The sequence below is a fragment of the Panthera pardus genome, unplaced genomic scaffold, assembly GCF_024362965.1.
Source record: "Panthera pardus isolate Hobbes unplaced genomic scaffold, ASM2436296v1 HiC_scaffold_17, whole genome shotgun sequence".
NCBI lineage: Eukaryota > Metazoa > Chordata > Mammalia > Carnivora > Felidae > Panthera > Panthera pardus.
In genome coordinates, this window is record NW_026526732.1 from 86,012,034 (window position 1) to 86,031,320 (window position 19,287).

Genomic DNA, 19,287 nt, shown 5'->3' on the forward strand with positions numbered 1-19,287 from the left:
AGATTGGTTTTTTTTTTTTTAACCAATCATGAATATACTCAATTAGAATTGTTTCATTTTAAGATTGTACTTTTTCTACACTCAAATTAGTCTCACCTTATTAAATGCCTTGGTCAAGAAGTCCTTTTTTCCAACCTCACCTAACATCATAGTGGCCCCAATGAATGTTGACAAAGTGACCCTCACTCAACTCAACTCAGGCTGAGCAGTGTGGAATCCTATTCCTCAGAGTAGTTCTTGTCTCAGTACCCAATATGACTACACTGTTGAAGGTCATGGCATCACTTCCCATGGTAGGATGACAATAAATGGTTAAGAAGCTCTACTGAGTTCTATGTCCTTGACTACACAGGAAAAAGTCAATCATTAAGCACCACTGTATCATTTCCCTACTCCTTCCTGAAAGTTTCTCTACTTTAAAAAGCCAGAAGAGGATATTCAACAAGGTGGGTATCCTAAAACCTTAATTCAGATCCTGAGCTTGTGGTCTAGCATATTATACAGTTATGTGGTTAGTTTGAGAAGAAAGTCTATGGGCATGTAGAACAATAGAGTCGTAATGTAGATTTTTAGTAACTGTGTCCAGGAAGTACTTGTTCACATGAAAAAATCCATCTCAATTATTTTGTTATAGAAACACATTTATGAAAATTAAGTATATAAAAATATTATTACTGAAGTCCTCACAGAAACTCTGCAACATTAACTTTCAGATGACCTGTATCCAAAATTGTTTAATAACATAAAAAACATATTTTTATAATTACATAAATAACATCCCAAAGACTGCATTCCACAAAATATAAAACATTGAAAATTGCTTAGGTAGGCTTCCTTATAGAAGTCAGAACAACAAGCTACACATTTTAACCTGGCTAAACATAAATTTTGATCTGTAAAAAATGCACACATTATGACAATATAATGTTAGCCAAATACTTCTTAAAGTTGCATTTCTATTGGGATACCCTGAAGAGTTGTTCCTTGAGAGTTAAATTTTGAGTGATTAAATACTTTTACTTTCTAATGTACTATGCCAAGATATTTGCCATAAGTTAAAACAGAACAAACAAAAAGTTATAATGTTGAGATCATAATTTGAACAAATACCTGTCTTGTTCTGATAAATACTGACTATCCACATCTCTGGATCTGTGATCAACTGGACTTCGGGAGGCATCATGGTGTCTAGTTGGAGAACGTGACCTTCTTGTTGGATGAATTTCATCTAAACTCCTAAAATGATTACAAAAATTCATATGCATCAAAGTGTATCATCTTCCCAAATCAGGCCGACAGACTAATGGGGAAGATTTGACAGTAACTGGCAGATAACTGGCATGGCTTAAAAAGTGTTGGCATCATAACCAAATACATATTTTACCAATGAGCTAACGGTATTTATTCTCTGAGTGCTCTGCCTGAGCTACATTTCTTCAACCCTCTTTTCACCTCTGTCAAAAACGGACCACAATTTTCATCTGCATATTTAATTAAAATTTAAGAAGTATGTTTCAATAGAAGATAAAATACGGCACTACATTATTTATGCTTTATATACTTTTCTAAGCATTTAAAGTGCTTCAAAGAGACAATTCTAAATTTCTTAAAAATACATTCTCCCTAGGGGCACCTGGGTGGCTTGGTCAGTTAAGCGTCCGACTTCGGCTCAGGTCACGATCTCACGGTCCGTGAGTTCGAGCCCCGCATCGGGCTCTGTGCTGACAGCTCAGAGCCTGGAGCCTGTTTCCGATTCTGTGTCTCCCTCTCTCTCTGCCACTCCCCTGTTCATGCTCTGTCTCTCTCTGTCTCAAAAATAAATAAACGTTAAAAAAAAAGTTAAAAAAAATAAAATAAAATAAATACATTCTCCCTCTTAACCTCTTCCTCTTTGCCATTTCTCTCTACAGGTTATTCACTATGGTACAATTTTTCCTAACAGGAGAGAAAACTAGCAAACAATTCAAGATAATTATTCAAAAACTGTGCTTGGGACATAAACTTTTTCGACTCCCTGGAAAAAAAATTTCTTGAGATTCAAGAACAGAATGTAAGATAGGTTGGGTAATGAATAAAAAGACATTTTGCCTACAAATGATTCTGAAGAAAAGAACCTGACTGACCAAGCTGTTATTTCATTTCAGTAACAGTCTTGTGGCAGCTTACATTATATTAAAATTAAAAAGTACTCTCAGAGACACTAAGCCCATCTTAAAACCCACCTCTGTAATGGCACATTTGGTAAACGTGAACGCGGCCTTCCCTGATCATCGCCGCGGTGAGGAGATACTGAACGTGAGCGGTGATGAGTTGTTCTTTGCTGTTCTGGCACAGTTAATGTTGTAGATTTACTTTCTCTAGCACTAGACCTATAACCTACTGGCAAGAGTACACACAAAAAAAATCTGTCAGTATTCTTCTATAACATAAACTTTAATGTGGAAATATCAGATTACATCTAAAGCAGCCACTGACCTACGAAAATAAATGCCATGCAATCAATATTATTAACCTTTCTCTTCAAAACTATTAAGTATACGTACATAGAATGTAACATATACATGCATAAAAACAGGCTACAGATTTGTTCAAAGGTACCATGGAGATACTGAATATGAATATGACAGTTGATGCCTCAGACATTATAATGAGTTGGGATACTATTTTAATTCAAAAAATGAATGAGTTAGTGATTTTTCAGCAACCCAGATCAAGAACTTGACAGGGAACTATAGTTAACAGATAAGTCAATGCTTGGAAATTTGGTGTCTCTTTAAAAGTTATTTGAACTTTTCTTCCACAGGATAAACTATCTTGGCTGGATTTCAGATGGCTTTGCAAATAAGAAAATGAAAATATCATCATATAAATTTTAGTTAACAAAGAAAAGTACTAGATCTTCACTATTACAAATACTGACTGAATTTTGCAAACCACACATAATACTGCAATTTTCAAGTGAAAATAGTGTATGGATGGAGATGACTATGGCAATAATGCAGAGAAGATTAACCCTCCTATAGAAACAATCATCAAATCTACTTCAGACATCTGAACCTATTCCACAAATGCGTCGGTAACATAATTAATATAGTTAACATAACTGCAATTAGAAATAAATTCTAAAATTGATTCTCCCTTGAAGCAAAAAGGTTTATATCATCTTCTGACTTAGTTAAGATAAAATAGCAATCCAATCTCAAATCCACAGTAACAGTTTAAATTTTTTTTTCGCAAGGGTCATTGTTTGCCATTATTGAAAGCAAAATAAAAAATTCTGTGGCCAAAGGAAAATGATTATATTTACAACTATATAAATGTACATGAAACATGAAAACATTATATTTAATTGGACAGCTTGAACTTTTCTTCATTTATTTGCTTCATAACTGCTATATTATTTTAAAATATGCCATGAAACACCATTATTAAAGGCAGACTAAAAATCCCCAACAATTTATTTTTTCTGATTGTACGATCTTTTAACTAAGCTTAAAGTACAAGGAAGGTCTTTCAACATTTTGTAAAGTAAAATTTGACAATATTGAGATCAAAGAAGCTCAACCACTCTGCCATTCTGAAAACATCGGTATAATGACCGAATAACATAACCATAAATTATATAATTTATCATTTCATATACTTAATTTTATAACAAAAATCATAGCAATTAAGCTATTATTTTGTGTTTTGTGTAGGGAAGTTTCTTTGTCATTGTTAAGTTGTATAAACTGCAATATTAAGTCTAGAAAGAAACCAACTAAATTTACATGTAGTGAATTTGTTTCACAGCTCATTATAAAACATCGTGGTTATTTTTAAAGATAATTAATCCAAGGTCCAAATTACATAAACATTTCAAACTACCATTTGTTATCACTTGATAACATTTTTTATTATACAATAATTATGGAAGGTTAAAATTGAATTGGAAGCACCATTTCAAGATTTCAATGAATATTCATGTTATATAAATAAAACTTTCATATTTTATATAATTAATCACTATGAAATAACAGGGAATTAGACATCTTGCTGTGAGAAGGATATAAATGATTTTTTTCCCTTGGATTCTTTGTATTTACGTAGAAAGTAAGATTTTTTAACTTATCCTAATTTGTATTCACAGTTGTTTTTTTACCTTTTAATTTATTTTATTATTGTTTTAATATAATTTATTGTCAAACTGGCTTCATACAACACCCAGTGCTCGTCCTAACAAATGCCCTCTTCAATCAGTTTTTTGCTTTTCAAGGTCATTTGGTTTTCTCTGTAGAATGTTTATTATTGAGAACACATTCTAGCTTCAGAAAAAGTTGGGAGGACACTGATATTTTATGCTCATTTCAATGTTTTAGTTGACTCAAAGTTTGTTTGTTTTTCACTTTATGTATTTGCAATAATGCTCAGAGAAGTTGAGATTACCATGGGGCTCCTGGCTGGTTCAGTCAGTTAAGTGTCTGACTTCGGATCAGGTCATGATCTCACAGCTTGTGGGTTCGAGCCCCACATGGGGCTCTCTGCTGACAGCTCAGAGCCTGGAGCCTGCTTTGGATTCTGTCTTTCTCTCTCTCTCTCTCTCTCTTTCTCTCTCTCTCTCTCTCTGCCCCTCCCCCACTCACACTCTGTCTCACTCTCTTTCAAAAAATAAACATAAAAAAAAGAAAAAAGTGAGATCACCATATGTCTTGCCCCATATAAGGGAATTCTGTATATGATTATTTTTATTCTTCTTAAGCAGCTAAAGTCATTTATTTCAAATAACCACAAAATTATGATACAGTTAATAAAAAGTAGCTCTGAATGTCTCAATTTCAGAACCTTAGATTCCCTAAGTGGAGATAGGTAGTAAGTACATCACACAAGAGCACAGAACTCTGTGGTTCTAGAAAGGCGAACATATTTTTCTAAAAAGAAAATATAAGGTTCAGCTGTGGTAGGGCATCTATATAAATAAAGGTTTTGGGGGCACCTGGTGGCTCAGTCAGTTAAGTGGCCTATTCTTGATTTTGGCTCAGGTCATGCTGTCAGGTTCATGAGATCGATCCCTGTGTCAGGCTTTGCCCTGACAGCATGGAGTCTACTTGGGATTCTCTCTCTTCCTCTCTGCCCCTCACTCACTCATGCTCATGCTCTCTCTCTCAAAAAAAAAAAAAAAAAAAAAAAAAAGCTGTTGAACTTCTTGGGGAAACACAGAACCAGAAACTTCAGAGTATGCTGAACATATGCAGAACTAGTCTCTACTTCTAAACAAACTTCTCTTCCTATTGGATGCTAGGAAATGTAGTAACAAATTTGTAGTCAACTTCTAAAAGCATATGAGAATTTATCAAGATGCTTATTAGCTTATCCCTTCACTTTATTTTAGCTGCTTGCCCTAATTTTACCAATGTCTCATCTTCCCTCTTTATTTAAAATGTATTATATATTACTTGCTACATTGTGTTTTTCACACCTGTATATATCTTTAGAAGCTACCACATGTCCATTTTGGACCAATGAAGACTATACCTGAAAATATAAATTAATTTCATTATCTCCCTTCTTAATTTATGATCAGACCTCTGGAACATAATATATTATTGGTTATTTATTTGTTATATTCTATTAAAAATCTGCCTAATTACCTTTTAAATACTAAATTAAAATGAATATGACTTGAAATGACAATTTAGGCACTGCTCCTATATGATAAAAGAGGTTATATACATTCATAAAAATCATAATATGGTATTTCAGTAGGGAATAAAAATATTTTTAGAACTCAGTGTTTTTTGGTGGTATTCAAGCACTAATTCCACCTGTAGTGGGTCCCATAACTTCCCATTTTGGTACCTGTGTGATCTCTCAGGGAAACGAGAAGAAACTTACCCTTTCAGTAATTTAGTGTTTATTCAATTGGCCGTTTATACTTTCATCCATTTGCTATCCTGCCTCATCATAAAAAATATGAAATTTTAGGTGAATAAAATGTGAGAACCACACATAAAAGTAAATTCTATTTAGATGAGCTGGTAATAATACTAAGGCTGATTAATAGCCAAGATTCTTGTTAGAAAGGTTTGATGACTTTCTTAACAGGAATCATCTGATTCCTATTTAAATATGTCAGTAGATTTAATATGCAATCACCTTTCCACTTTCAATTTTATAAAAAACCAATATTCTATTGAATGTTGTGTTAAAGTTTCTGTGGACAATGTGTCTAAATATTATGATACTTTTATAAATCAACAAAACAGAAAATAAAACATTAAATTTTACCCACTATTATTTAAAACTCTTACAGTCTGGTATCAAAGAGTATTATCTAAGAGTATAGATGGGCACAGCAGCAAGTTTATTGTTTTTAAGAATATTTGCTAATGTCATACAGTGATTAAAAACTATATTTTCTCTGAATTACAGGAAGCAAATGAAAGCTACTTTTAGAGAACTCTCCATAATTTCTTGTACTTTTAAAGAAGTTGTATGTTTCTCTCCAAATTGTGAATTTAGTCACTAGTGTGGAATTGGTCTACTGACATTACCAAAATCATTGCCCTCAAATTCAGTGCATCTCCATCTGAGAAATGACATAAATTAAGGGGTTATATGTCAATATCTTCCTAAGGAAATGCCTTTAGTAATCTTATTTATACATCTGAAGATTTTCACTTTACTTACTTATTTGGTATTTCCTTATTTTGTATTAGTAAATCAAGGAAATAACATAGAATTAGTGCCAAGGAAATAAGCCTTTACTACTTGGTTCTCTCACTTTCTGACAAAAAAGAGTCAGATGAGAAACAGAGATTTGAACCAGACAATGCCACAAAAATTTTACTAACTTATACAGCGATAAAAAAATGTTGACTTAAAATGAACACTGAATCTTTCTAAAGCATTTCCTTATTTTAATACACACATACACATTCTAGGTATAATAAGTGGTAAACACATCACAAAAGCATTAAAAGTTAAGCCATGCTGCATGCAATTTAAATCCTGCCATGCACCTGTCTCAGTATATTCCATGGAAGGCTACATTATTTTCACAAACAGAAGACAGAAAATTGTAGGCATACAATATAAAACATAGGAAAATGGAATTTTTATTTGAGAAAATGAACCATATCCTTTCAAAATAAAATTCATATTTTTACTTATGCTCAGAGCATTGTGAAATAATGATTTCAACCTAGCTAGCCATGCTTCTAGAAAAGAACCTAAGTTAAGTGGGAATGTTAATGAATAGTTACTAGTACATTTTAAACTTTTTTAGTAATTTGGAACACAAGTCACCATGGAATAATATAATACTGATTTCTCTGTGCCATAAATCTCCAGTTCAGTATCCCGAATAAGTCTGGAAATTGACAGTGAAAACAAGCATAAGAAGCACAGTGAAGCGGAGCCATGCTCTTCACCCACGCACCTGGAGGAACTACTCCAATACCATCATCAACCTCATAATCTGAGATGTCACTATCACTGATTCGCTGAGATCCTGCACAACAGTAAGGCAAACAGATACCTCTGTGTCTTGTTGGTTTATGAAATGTTAAAGGACAGGGTCAAAAAAAATGTTTTTTAAAGCTACTTACGTTACTACTAAATACTTCTGAACAAGAATAATACAAAGTAAATGCTGAGCTGATATAAAAAAAAAAAAAAAAGGTTTGTGATCCAAGGATAACATTTTCTCAGTATTTCCTCTTTAAATCATTTAAGACATAGAAGGACCGGAATTTCATACAGTAAGATTTTGACTTTTCAAATTATTCTTTAAGTATATACATTGTTTTCTACCCAATTAGGTGCCCTCCTCTGCAGTTCAGGGTGGATGTGGCTGGGTGGAAAGTTAAAAGACTTTCTTGGCTGGAGCTCTACTGAGCTCATATTATTAAAAAAGGCACCATGGCTCTTTATAAAACATTTATGTTTATCCTTCAAAATTAGCCATTATTCTGCATTAAACATTAGCTTTGAGAAAATGATCAGAGAGACACTAACATGAAAAATTCAATTATATGAGGAACACAATCAGGTTCTAGATTACCAAAATGAAGCTTCTAAGTTTCAGTTGATTCATTATTTACTCATAAATCAAAATTTAATGGATACATGCAGAAAAGAATACTGTTCTTCCCAATCACCAGATGAGTAACAACAAACATACTTTACAATGTGTTTTTAAAAATGTTTCTTATGAATAACAATGTTAAAAATACCCAGGAGCTATAAGGTTATCAAGAACCTTATATGTAGCAACTCATCAATAATAACAAAAATTACTTTATCAGTTAACCAATCAACAATTCAATCAGTACTGGGCAAAGAATGATTAATTCAGAGTTTTTAAACTCTCAGCTCTGGAATCCCTCTACAGTACTATACATAATACTTGCATTAGGGAAATGTAGAAAATAGTTTTGCCAAGTCTTTTTGTATAAATAATTTTCCAGTATTTTGATGTCTAATAAACATTTGAAAAAAATATCTTGAATGTTGAAAAAATATCTTGAATGTTAATCTCTAATTTGGGTAACTAAAAATAACTTTAACCTACTTTGTAGTTTTTTGCTAGAGCTTTCTCCATGAATGTGTCGCCTTGGCATGAAAGGTGATGGCTGAGGCAGAGGTAGTGAAGATTCATCATGCGTCTGAAGTTTATACCAATGTGGCTCATCATCTAAAAGTGCTGTCTCCAATTCTATGAGGATCTGAAAGGGCAGTTCTTAAATTAAATCAAGCACCTTGACCAAAACATAATATAAAAGCTATCATAATTAATACATATCACAAAACTTCAATAAGCATTTGGCTCGAATCTTTACAATATACATCACCTCTCCAAGAAATTCACTCTCTTCTTCTTGTACTCTTGGTTGATCCCACACAGTTATTTCTAACATCCGTTCTCTAAAATCTCTACGATGTACATGTGAATAGACAAATGTTTGATTCCATTTTGGTTCTAGTACTTTCTTTACTGTTTTAGTCCTCCTTTTGCTTTTATCACTGAAAAATAAGTATGTTTTGTAAATGAAAAAGCAAAATAAAGTATATGCTGCCATCTACTGTAGTGACATGTAATACCACTATTGGGATTTTAACTATTTTTAATTCATAACTTTTAACATTAAAGTCTAAAAAGACCATAGAGTTTAATACTATTCTAATTTTAACTACAGTGTTAGCAGTAGTTATGATAATAGACATATATGCACAAAGGTACTTCCCAAATGATGTATAGCTATCCAAGACTAATAGATGTATAAACAAGGTAATGAAAAAATTTTAAATTGGTAAATTATGTTTTTAAAAATACAAGGCTTGAGGGATTTTTTTCAGGGGGAAAGTTTATTCCCTCATAGAAAATGATTTATTATACCTTAAAACTATATCACAGGTGCATGTGTATGTTCAAACTCATCAAAATGTTCACATTAATTATGTGCCATTTTTGGTATATCAATTTTACCAAATAAATAAAACTATATCCCAGGAAACAACAGTCTACCTTTTATATTAGTAAGATTTTTGCATATTTTTTTCCAAAATTATTCACTACCTTCTATCTGGAAGAAAATACATTTTCACATAGGGATTCCTGGGACGACCATCTACTCTTGTCGGTAAATCTGTTGCTTGCAGAACATTTACAATCAGCTGGTGTCCCACTTTATCATACCACAGCTTTACCTGAGATCGATAAAGAAAAGAATCATTTGCACAAGCCCTAAGATATTCTAATTCTACAAAAAATACTATTTTTGAAGAACTTTTAAATTATAATTATAAATACTATTTTTGAAAAGAATACGAATTTGAAAGCATAACCACTTACAGTTTGACTTTTCTCTTTATGTATTTTAGACATGACTTACAACTGTCAAGCCTATAGTGTTATACTCTCTTAGATCATGTTATGAAAATAAAACTGACAATAATTTTATTAAAAAGGGAAGAAAGGGATATTGAAATAATTATCCTTGTTTTTAAACGCTAAGTGCCAGTGTTCAGTGATTATAAGTGACTTAATGACCTTATTGTGGCTACATGCATTTTGTAGCACCATATGTCACTGAAATAAAATGAGGCTTGATGAATAAACAATTTACCCAAGTAATCTGGAAGAGCTCAGGAAACATGTTTACTGTGGGCCCCCTTTACACCAGGTACTGTTGTTTCCTGTTATTTTTTTCATTTAATTTTCATAATTCACCTATTAAATGTTAATGTTCATGAGAGAAGGAGAAAAGAACAAGGAAGGCAGGAAGGTGCATTACATACCTTCAGCTAAGCGAAGGCCAAATAATGATATTTTTACTAAGATTTCATAATAGTTTGAATAAAGAAAAATGGGGGAATGGCACACTGAAATACTATTGTTGAGTTCCTAAACACCAGAACTTTAGCAGTCAATATATTTATAAATGCTGGCAGTAAACAGTGTTAACATTGTTTTTTTTTTTAATTTAGAAGTTAGTTTTGTTTTTGTTTTTTTTTTTTTTTTAAATTTTTTTCAACGTTTTTTATTTATTTTTGGGACAGAGAGAGACAGACAGAGCACGAACGGGGGAGGGGCAGAGAGAGGGAGACACAGAATCGGAAACAGGCTCCAGGCTCTGAGCCATCAGCCCAGAGCCCGACGCGGGGCTCGAACTCACGGACCGCGAGACCGTGACCTGGCTGAAGTCGGACGCTTAACCGCCTGCGCCACCCAGGTGCCCCAGTTTTGGTTTTTTAGTTGAGTAAGAACTGTGAGAGAAAGTTGTCTAATGACACTATATATATGGAACATATTTAACAGTCACTATAAGAAAATAAACCAATTTAACATAGGATTGGTCTTTCATAGTGCAGGGCAGATTAAGGATTCAAACCTGATTCCATATGAATCCATATCTCTGTTTTCAAATAATACCAGAGATGTGTTTTTCAAAAACCCAAACGGATTTTCATCCCTCTTGAAATATAGGTGGAGTACTTCAGAGATTCACACACACAGAGATGGCAGGGCAGATAAAATAAACAGAAAGGACTATTCAAAGATATCAATCTACTAAAAACAGAAGTTAAAACCAGGAATGGTTTTAAAAATAACATCAAGCTTATAGTGATCTTCTTTGTTTAATTAACGACAAGAGAAGTACAGCAAAAGCAGACTACAGAAATCCACACATTACCAAAGGAGAAAAAGTACACTATTTACAGAATAGTTTGAAGCAAGTTTTCTTTCAGTTATGAATATAAATGTCCTGTATTCTACCATAATCTACACAGATGTGGCATTTCATAATGGTTAGCCATCACTCCCTTACTCCAGCTTTCCTCACGTCACATGGAAAGCAACAGTAAGAAAAACTGTAGCTTTTTCAGAGTGATAATCAGAAATGAAGTGTTTCACTAAATGTCTCAAGAAAGTAAAAAGAATATTGAAAAACTTTTTTCAGACTCCAGACTCATAAGGTTAAATAAGTGGAACATGACTTTCTTAGTTTCTTATATCTTACCAACTGACCTTGGAAACTTGCATACAAAATATAATGGATATTTTATTTACTTATGTTGTCATTTATCATTGAATGTTTATAATAGCGGGGTATACTGTAGGCACTCAATAAACATTTCCAAATAAATATATGGATAAAGGCTAATCTAATAACTTAATAAATACATGCAAAATTGCCGAAACAGATTATGGTGTTAGGTGACTACAAACATATCATAGGCTTCAAAGAAAGCCATGCATTTTTAAGGACAGACTCAGAACAGTGAGCAAATCCTAATGGTCCCCAACACGTACAAAAAAATACATACAGAAAGTTGTCCTGGCAAGACTTGTGGGGCATCTTTTAGAGCTCCAGGACTTGTTGGAGAAATAACAGAAATGGAAGGTCTTTCCATCTTCTGAGATTCAAAGGAACTTGAACCTAAAATGAGAAAAAAAATAAGTAATTTGTAGTAACATTTATAACATATGTGTAGGAATATTTTTTATAAAATGTTAAATGCATCTGTTATTTGTATAAAACCATAATTCAATACCATCAATAACAGTAGAACATACTTCCAACTGGATAGCCACAGAAAATTATCATACTGTCTCCTTTGGTTTATTGCCTATTTTAAAAGTATTTATAATGATATAATAAATATTTATTTGCTTCAATTTATATTGGTTTTCTACATTTCTGGAGGGTATCTGTACAGTTTAGATTCTTGCATAACCTCACATATGGGTGAAGGCTTCAGGCTTTACTGATAAGAAAGATGGTACCTGTTATTTTAATTATCTTGGCCAAAGAATCATCTATTATGAACTGTCCTTGCTGAAAGTAAAATGAATGCACATATAATATATGAGCCAAATCTAAGCCTAGAATTCACCACTTTTAAAATTTACCATCTATCTCAGTTTTGATCTTGAAATGTATCTTCTGTATGTCTGAGAATGCTGTCTCCAGTGACTCAACACAAGTGACCCACTTCACCTTTGTGTAGAGGAGGCTGGCTGTCCACTTAGCTACTCTGTGAGGCTTTCCTCCCCTCTTTTTTAAATGAGAGGTCTCTCTTCTCAGATCACTCTTAAAGTATACCTTGACACGATCCACAGTATAGAATGTCTATAGAATGCTATTACCCCAGCAAGTATAACCTTAAACCCACAGTCATTGAAAACTTAGCTCTACTGATAAAACATTCATGGAGCATTGCCGGAGGGTATGTCATCCACATATTTTTTTTCTAAATACACACAAATTAAGTCTAAATTAAGCCGTGTAGCATCACTCTGTGCCCTGCAAAGACTTTAAGAAAGAGTTCTATAAAATTCTTTGTTATTACGCTTCTTTTATCAAGGATCCTTAGGATAATTTTTTTCTTGGGTCTTAGTATAAGAACAGTATTGCTTCTAATAATCAGTCTGCTTTTAGTATTATATCAGTTTCATTTTTAAATAGTATTGACACTATAAATTATGTAATTGGTCCCATTTCCTTCTGTGTATTAGTTATCAGAAACTTCAAAACCAAATATGGGTTCATCTAGCAGGTATGCATGTTGGTAGGCATTTGATATACCTACCTAATCTTCAGCTCCTTGTTTATCCCACCCATATGTTTTCTACCTCCTTGTAACAACGATCACTTGGATCACTTGTTTTCCTCTTAAATCACCTTGTATTTTGTATTTCCATAAGATGGGGTCCATAATAACACTTGGTCATCAAGCCCAAGGTATTGAATTTAATACCAATCCATTGCAAAGTAAATATCTATCACTTCTACATTCTCACTGAAAACTTCATTACCAGTCTAGACTTTACTGCACACATTGTCATCTTCTATCACGTGGAGTGTCTCTAAAGGCTATGTAGATAATTCAACCCTTTAGCCTCACTGTCCCTTGACTCCCTTATATCCATTGAACTTTACCTCTACTCCACCTACTTACTTCCACAATCATACCTGACACTGTTACGCTGTTTTTAAAATATCTGTTAGCGTGTATATTTCCTTCACTAGAAGCCTAGCTCATGAGACTGAGCTAATTACCAATCAGACTGAATAATCCAGTGTAACAATAAATTTTTACGTACAGCAAATAGAACTAGTACTGTTATATTAACTGAGCTTTGTGAGGGTTCTGACTATTATGATGCAGAAGGTATACTGCCAGTAAAGATTTTTGTGTAACCATCACAAAAAAAAGGTGGGGGGGGAGGTAAAAAAAGAAAAATCTTAAAATAGAACTTTGGGTTTCCAATGATTGTCATAGTTGTCAACTTCTGATATCATTAGAGATAACCTTAGTATAGTAATACCAATTCATTTATATCAAATAATTAAAGCAAATGATAAATCTTTATTTTTTAATTTCATCCTATATATATCATAATAACAAATAAATCTTAAACTCACTGGACTCCAGTGGAGGATGGGAGCTCTCAGGGATCCGTGGAATATCACTAAAAGAAATTAGGGTATGGTGAAAATCCCATTAGCTAAGTTACCCTCCCTGAGGCAATCACAGCCACATGTATTTCAGTGGTGTGAACAATCCTTTTGGGTCTTTACAGGTGTGGAAATGGACAGGAGTTACTATTAAGGCAATTACTAATATGCATGATTGTCAAACACCACACACACACACACAAACTGCAATAAAAATAAGTTTTTATATATTTAACAGCAAAACACTTCAACATGACAACAATCAGACTAATATTGTGGCTAAAACTACCACAATATTTTTACTACCAAAACAGTAGGTTTTGGAAATAAAAAATGTTAAAGGTAGTATTTTATTTCAATTCTACAAAATCAAAATGACACATTTTACTAATCAGTAATATGCTTTACAAACACATCTGAAAGAGTTTACTGAATGAAAGGGATGAAGACATTTCTTGATAATAAAATAATATGGTGAATATCATGGGCAAAGTTAATAAAATGAAAAGGATGAATTGCTTCGGAAAATAAAAATGGTTCAAGCTTGCAACAAAAAAGCTAAAATATTTTATATATGTGAATATGTAACTCATACACACATATATAACCCTATATAGAGATTTGTATCTCTATACTGAAGTTAGCTAAATATATGGCCATTTACTGTATGATTAGAAAGTGACTTGTGAGAACACCCACTCCTGTCACACTCACAAATTACTCTGAATAAATGTTTAATTATAACCTCAGCTTAATCCATTATCCACTGTGACCTTAAGAACCCTGGACCAGCTTGTTTTGGGAAGTATACTGCATAGAACTACTTTACCTCTGGTTTTTCAAAGATAGTTTAGTATCAATTTAAGGAGATTAACAATATGTAAGTATTAACATGACATATTAAAGCAGACTGGAGTTAGTACCAACAGAATTATTAGAATAATGTTAGAATATTGTTTAAGCATTTCTAACCACTTACCTGTGACCTAACTTCACTTTGATTTTGATTTTTCTTTGGACTATTGTGTGTGTGTCGGCAGGGGTAGAGGGGAGGGACAGAAACAAAAACAGTTTTCTCTGATTATTTTCTGGACTCATTTTCACTTTTTGTGCAAAGTAATGTTCATAACCACCTATAGTTTATACTTCTTACAAAGATAATACATCCTGTGTTATGCATTTTATAAATACATTTTATACGTATTTTTATAACTAGTAATTTGTATAATGTAAGTATTTCGTATGATAATTAAGAGACTAATTTGCAATACTTAAGACAACAACTATTTGAAGAAACCAACTATTTCTCTTCTGCTACCGTTTTCTAAATTTATCTAGGCAAATAAAAGCAAATTTTTAAAAAGAAACGTAGAAGCAATAAATTTTTAGATAGTACAACTTCTCTGAAAACCAGCCTCAAAGTCAATTATGAAAATTAGAATTTGGAATCCTAAAACCAGGTACAAGCTTAGGATTTGTATATGTCTGAAAGATTGTGGAGAAGTAAAAAAATTTTAAAGTGATTTTGAATCAAAATATAATAATGTTAATTGCTTCAGTAATATTTTCTGGAATAAATTTCCACATTTACAAACATGTCTTCTTAATTAGTTCTACAAGAAAGGTGACAGAATGGTTCTAATACCAATTGTAAGTATAAATGCCAAGAATGTTATATTTGGTAGGCTAGCAAAAATGGTTCTTACCTCAAGATGGCAGATATTTCTTAGACCATGTATGATTCGCAGAATTACTATGCCACTAAACTGTGAATAAATTTTGGTTTCTGCTTTAAATTATAGAACTACATTAAACATAATTATTAAATATAGCTAGAATTATTCTTCTAGGATTCTAATAATTTCTCTATTAACTGGGAAGTTGATGCCAGATTTGATTTTTAAGTATAATCTTTGCATTCCATATTTCCTACAATTTAGGGTTTGGCTATGCAAATTATGACCTTTTAAGTTATTTTCATACAAAGGTAACAATCATGAAAATGTTATTCCAGTCCACTTTAATTGTCTGTTGGTTTTTTTAAAAGTTACCATAAATCAATATTTTAGCTGATTACTTTTAAACTACTACATATCTGAAAGTATTTGGCAATGTGTACAATACTTGATTTTAAATTATTTTTTGAAACTTTTGATTCATTTTCCAATTTACTTACCTCTTTTCCAGCCTCATATTAACCTGAGCACTAGAACACATGTCATGTAAAACTAGCATAAATTATAAAGTGTTGCTATTTAAAAAAATTTTGCATGGAACTGTACAAATACTTTTGCAAATGTCTTCAATGTTTACTCTTAATAATCACCACTTAAAATTATTTATAATCTTGCTTTTATTTTAGAGTTTATATATATATTAATATTATTCCTTGAAATACGTGATCATCTGTTTTCAGTCCTTTGAAAAATAGGATAATTATATTTTCTTCTATGTTTTGCATTGACATATATGCATGAAGACAACAAAAATTAAAGGCTATTACTTTTTCAACATAAGTCCTGAATTAATGGCTCTATAATATTTTAGACAATGGGGAAAAAAAAGAGGGATTTATTTCCAAAAATATATTCAAACATTAATGCAACTATCAGGAGATATTTCAATATGTCTTCCAAAAAAATTACAGACTGGCAAAAAGAATATTCTGGACTTTTGGGTTAGCCAGGAAATCTAACAATGTGGGGGACCCTACACACAGATTAAAAAAAAAATTCCCATTGGCTATAGAGAATTAAATTATGCTAAAAACTGAAGTTTAAAAAATATTATACCAATTATTATGACCAATTTTTTAAAAAGTTAAAATATTTCACACTTGCTTGATTTTAAACAAATGTTGGCACTACCCATGGGTAAAAATATAGAAAAAAATACTCTCTTCTTAGTAAAATAATAAACAGTTCATGTAGACATGAAACAATTACTGTTTTAAATGTCATAAGAAGATGAGTTGTTAGTGACTCCCTTTAAGGAAATACTACTAAGTTAAATTACTAAAAATAGGTCTGCCATTAAAACAAAATATTTTTAGTTTATATTTCACTTCTGAAAATATATAACAATATTTTTTGATACTACAGTTGTTAAATTGTGGAGCTTCTAAAATGTAGTGAAGAAAAGTCAGTATTCAAGTTTAAAATATTAAGAAATTTAAAAAATATAAAGTGTATGCCCATAATTGAAGAAAAACTATCCATGTTATTAACATGTACTGTATGAATGTATAAACTTCTTTTTAAAACCCTGCTAATACATGTAATTTACTAAACTTAAGAAGTAAGTTTTTTTAGCCTTACCCAATAGGCCTTGAAACAATAATTTCAACTTGAGGTTCTGATTTTGATTCTAAAATAATGTTGTAAACTTCTTCATTTGTAGCTCCCGGCAGGGGTTTACCATTCCATTCTAGAACTTCATCCCCTTGAATTTAAAAAAAAGGGTATTTTTTTACCTTATATATTCTGTTTATTTTTCTTATCTTTTCTCTTTTTTTAACAAAGAAATGCAAAACATATACAAATAGTTTGTCTAGGCTCTGCTCTCAAAAGCAAATTGACTGACATATAATGTCAGCTAAATGGTTCTTCTAAACACTTTTTTCTTTTCTTTCTTTTTTTTCTTTTTCTTTCCCCCATAGAATATTACTGGTCACAGGAAACAGTACAATACAAAGCTACCTTTATCTTTTGAAATATACCAGAAATAATATAAAAAATAATCTCATGCTATGGGATGGAATTAGCACAGCCTATTTGGAAACATTAAAAAATAATAATTAGCAGCATGTCCTCCATATAATAAATGCAGGCAGCTCTATATGTGAAAGATTCTTATTTAACTCTGGATAAAGTCCTTTATTTTTGGTTGAAATAGCAATTAACATTTATTAGCATGAATTTTCCAATTATAAGTCATGCTTCATTGTCTTCACCAGACGCACAACAGAATAAAAATGCATGAAAGGATTTGAATTCATACCCACAGGGCAACGCAGGTAGCTATGGAAAAGTTACAAAGCAAGCAGATGTAAAACTGTTGCATGACAGTTAACCCACTTCCAGATGTTCATAACACACACATTCTATACATAATATATATTGTGAGCATTAAAGTAAAATTAGAAAATATTTTTAAAATATTTGAAAATAATAAAAAATTAATACAATACTCATTCGTTAAATACTCTAAGAATCCAGGAGAATAATATAACGTTAAAATAAATGAGCTAATAATTTATTGTTGATATTTTAACTAGGGATTTTACCATGGATCATTTGGGAAAAACTGTTTATTTTCATGAATATTTAGAGCAGTTTTAGATCCCAAATGTTTCTCTCCTTCAATTCACAATAGCAGACTCAGCTGAAATACCCCAACCTCAATGGTACTTTAAGGTGTCTTAATTTAATTGTTTCTGCTCATCTTATTCTCAGTACCTGTAATGATTTAGTAGCTAATATATGCTGAATTGATAGATCAATATAATTTATATATATATAAATATATATACATATAATGAAAGATATATATGTCATATATATATGAAAGGTAACTGTAAACATGAGATGTTTCAGTTTGTAGGTATATATATATATATAGGCAAGAGAACTATAAACATTAGATGTTTTCAGTTTGTTTTTTTAAAGTAGAAAAATTTTGTTTTGCTAGGACTATTTTAAAGTATTTTTTCCCAAATGTTTGCTTACTCAAAAATGAAAACTAAATATTTGAAAAGCATATAATGCTGCTTTGGTTTGGTAAAAGAGTATGGTTAACATTAATAGTTAAGGGACTTATAATTGTTTGACCTAAGAAGTTACACAGCAAGGTGTTTTACATAGGCAATGAATACACTTCAGTGTTAAAAAAAGAAATAAAATATAATTACAAATTTAAAATATATTCAGTCTTTTAAATTTGTTTGACCAAGAAAAAAAATAAAGTTTACATCATGTGAATATTGTATGTTTATGTGTATGTATGTGTATGTATGTGTGTATGAAAAAAATACTTTCCGAAACAATATTTACCCTGATATCTCCAATTCTATCATGTTCCATTTCATTTTTTTTTAATTGATGGATGTAAACCATTAAAGTGACTATACAGTAATGTATTGCAGTCAACATTTTCAAAAGCACTGAATTATAAAAATTCTCCCCTTTATAGAAAGCAATCGGAAGCATAGCTGTTAATATCTTATTAACTTAGTACATGTATTTATTTACAAATCAAAATATCCTAAACTAGAAGGTGGTATCTTTAACAGTATTTATTTTTATACGGATAATCTCTTCAGGCAGAGATGCAGATTATGATGATG

General features: G+C 31.7%; 1 protein-coding gene across 47 annotated transcripts in view; it reads right to left on the bottom strand.

Moving 5' to 3' along the window:
• Positions 1-19,287, bottom strand: part of RIMS1 (regulating synaptic membrane exocytosis 1) — a 489,827-nt gene that overhangs the window by 153,591 nt on the left and 316,949 nt on the right. For 31 of the 47 annotated variants that reach the window (XM_019417684.2, XM_019417717.2, XM_019417715.2 and 28 more), the window contains 9 exons: positions 17,261-17,384; positions 13,911-13,957; positions 11,809-11,921; positions 9,557-9,687; positions 8,832-9,003; positions 8,552-8,705; positions 7,418-7,489; positions 2,223-2,379; positions 1,111-1,236 (listed from right to left, as the gene is read on the bottom strand). In XM_019417684.2, coding sequence (XP_019273229.1) covers positions 1,111-1,236; positions 2,223-2,379; positions 7,418-7,489; positions 8,552-8,705; positions 8,832-9,003; positions 9,557-9,687; positions 11,809-11,921; positions 13,911-13,957; positions 17,261-17,384 — 1,096 coding nt within the window. The remainder of the gene's footprint in view (positions 1-1,110; positions 1,237-2,222; positions 2,380-7,417; positions 7,490-8,551; positions 8,706-8,831; positions 9,004-9,556; positions 9,688-11,808; positions 11,922-13,910; positions 13,958-17,260; positions 17,385-19,287) is intronic. The other 16 variants (XM_019417685.2, XM_053904726.1, XM_053904729.1 and 13 more) reach the window with 1 other exon arrangement.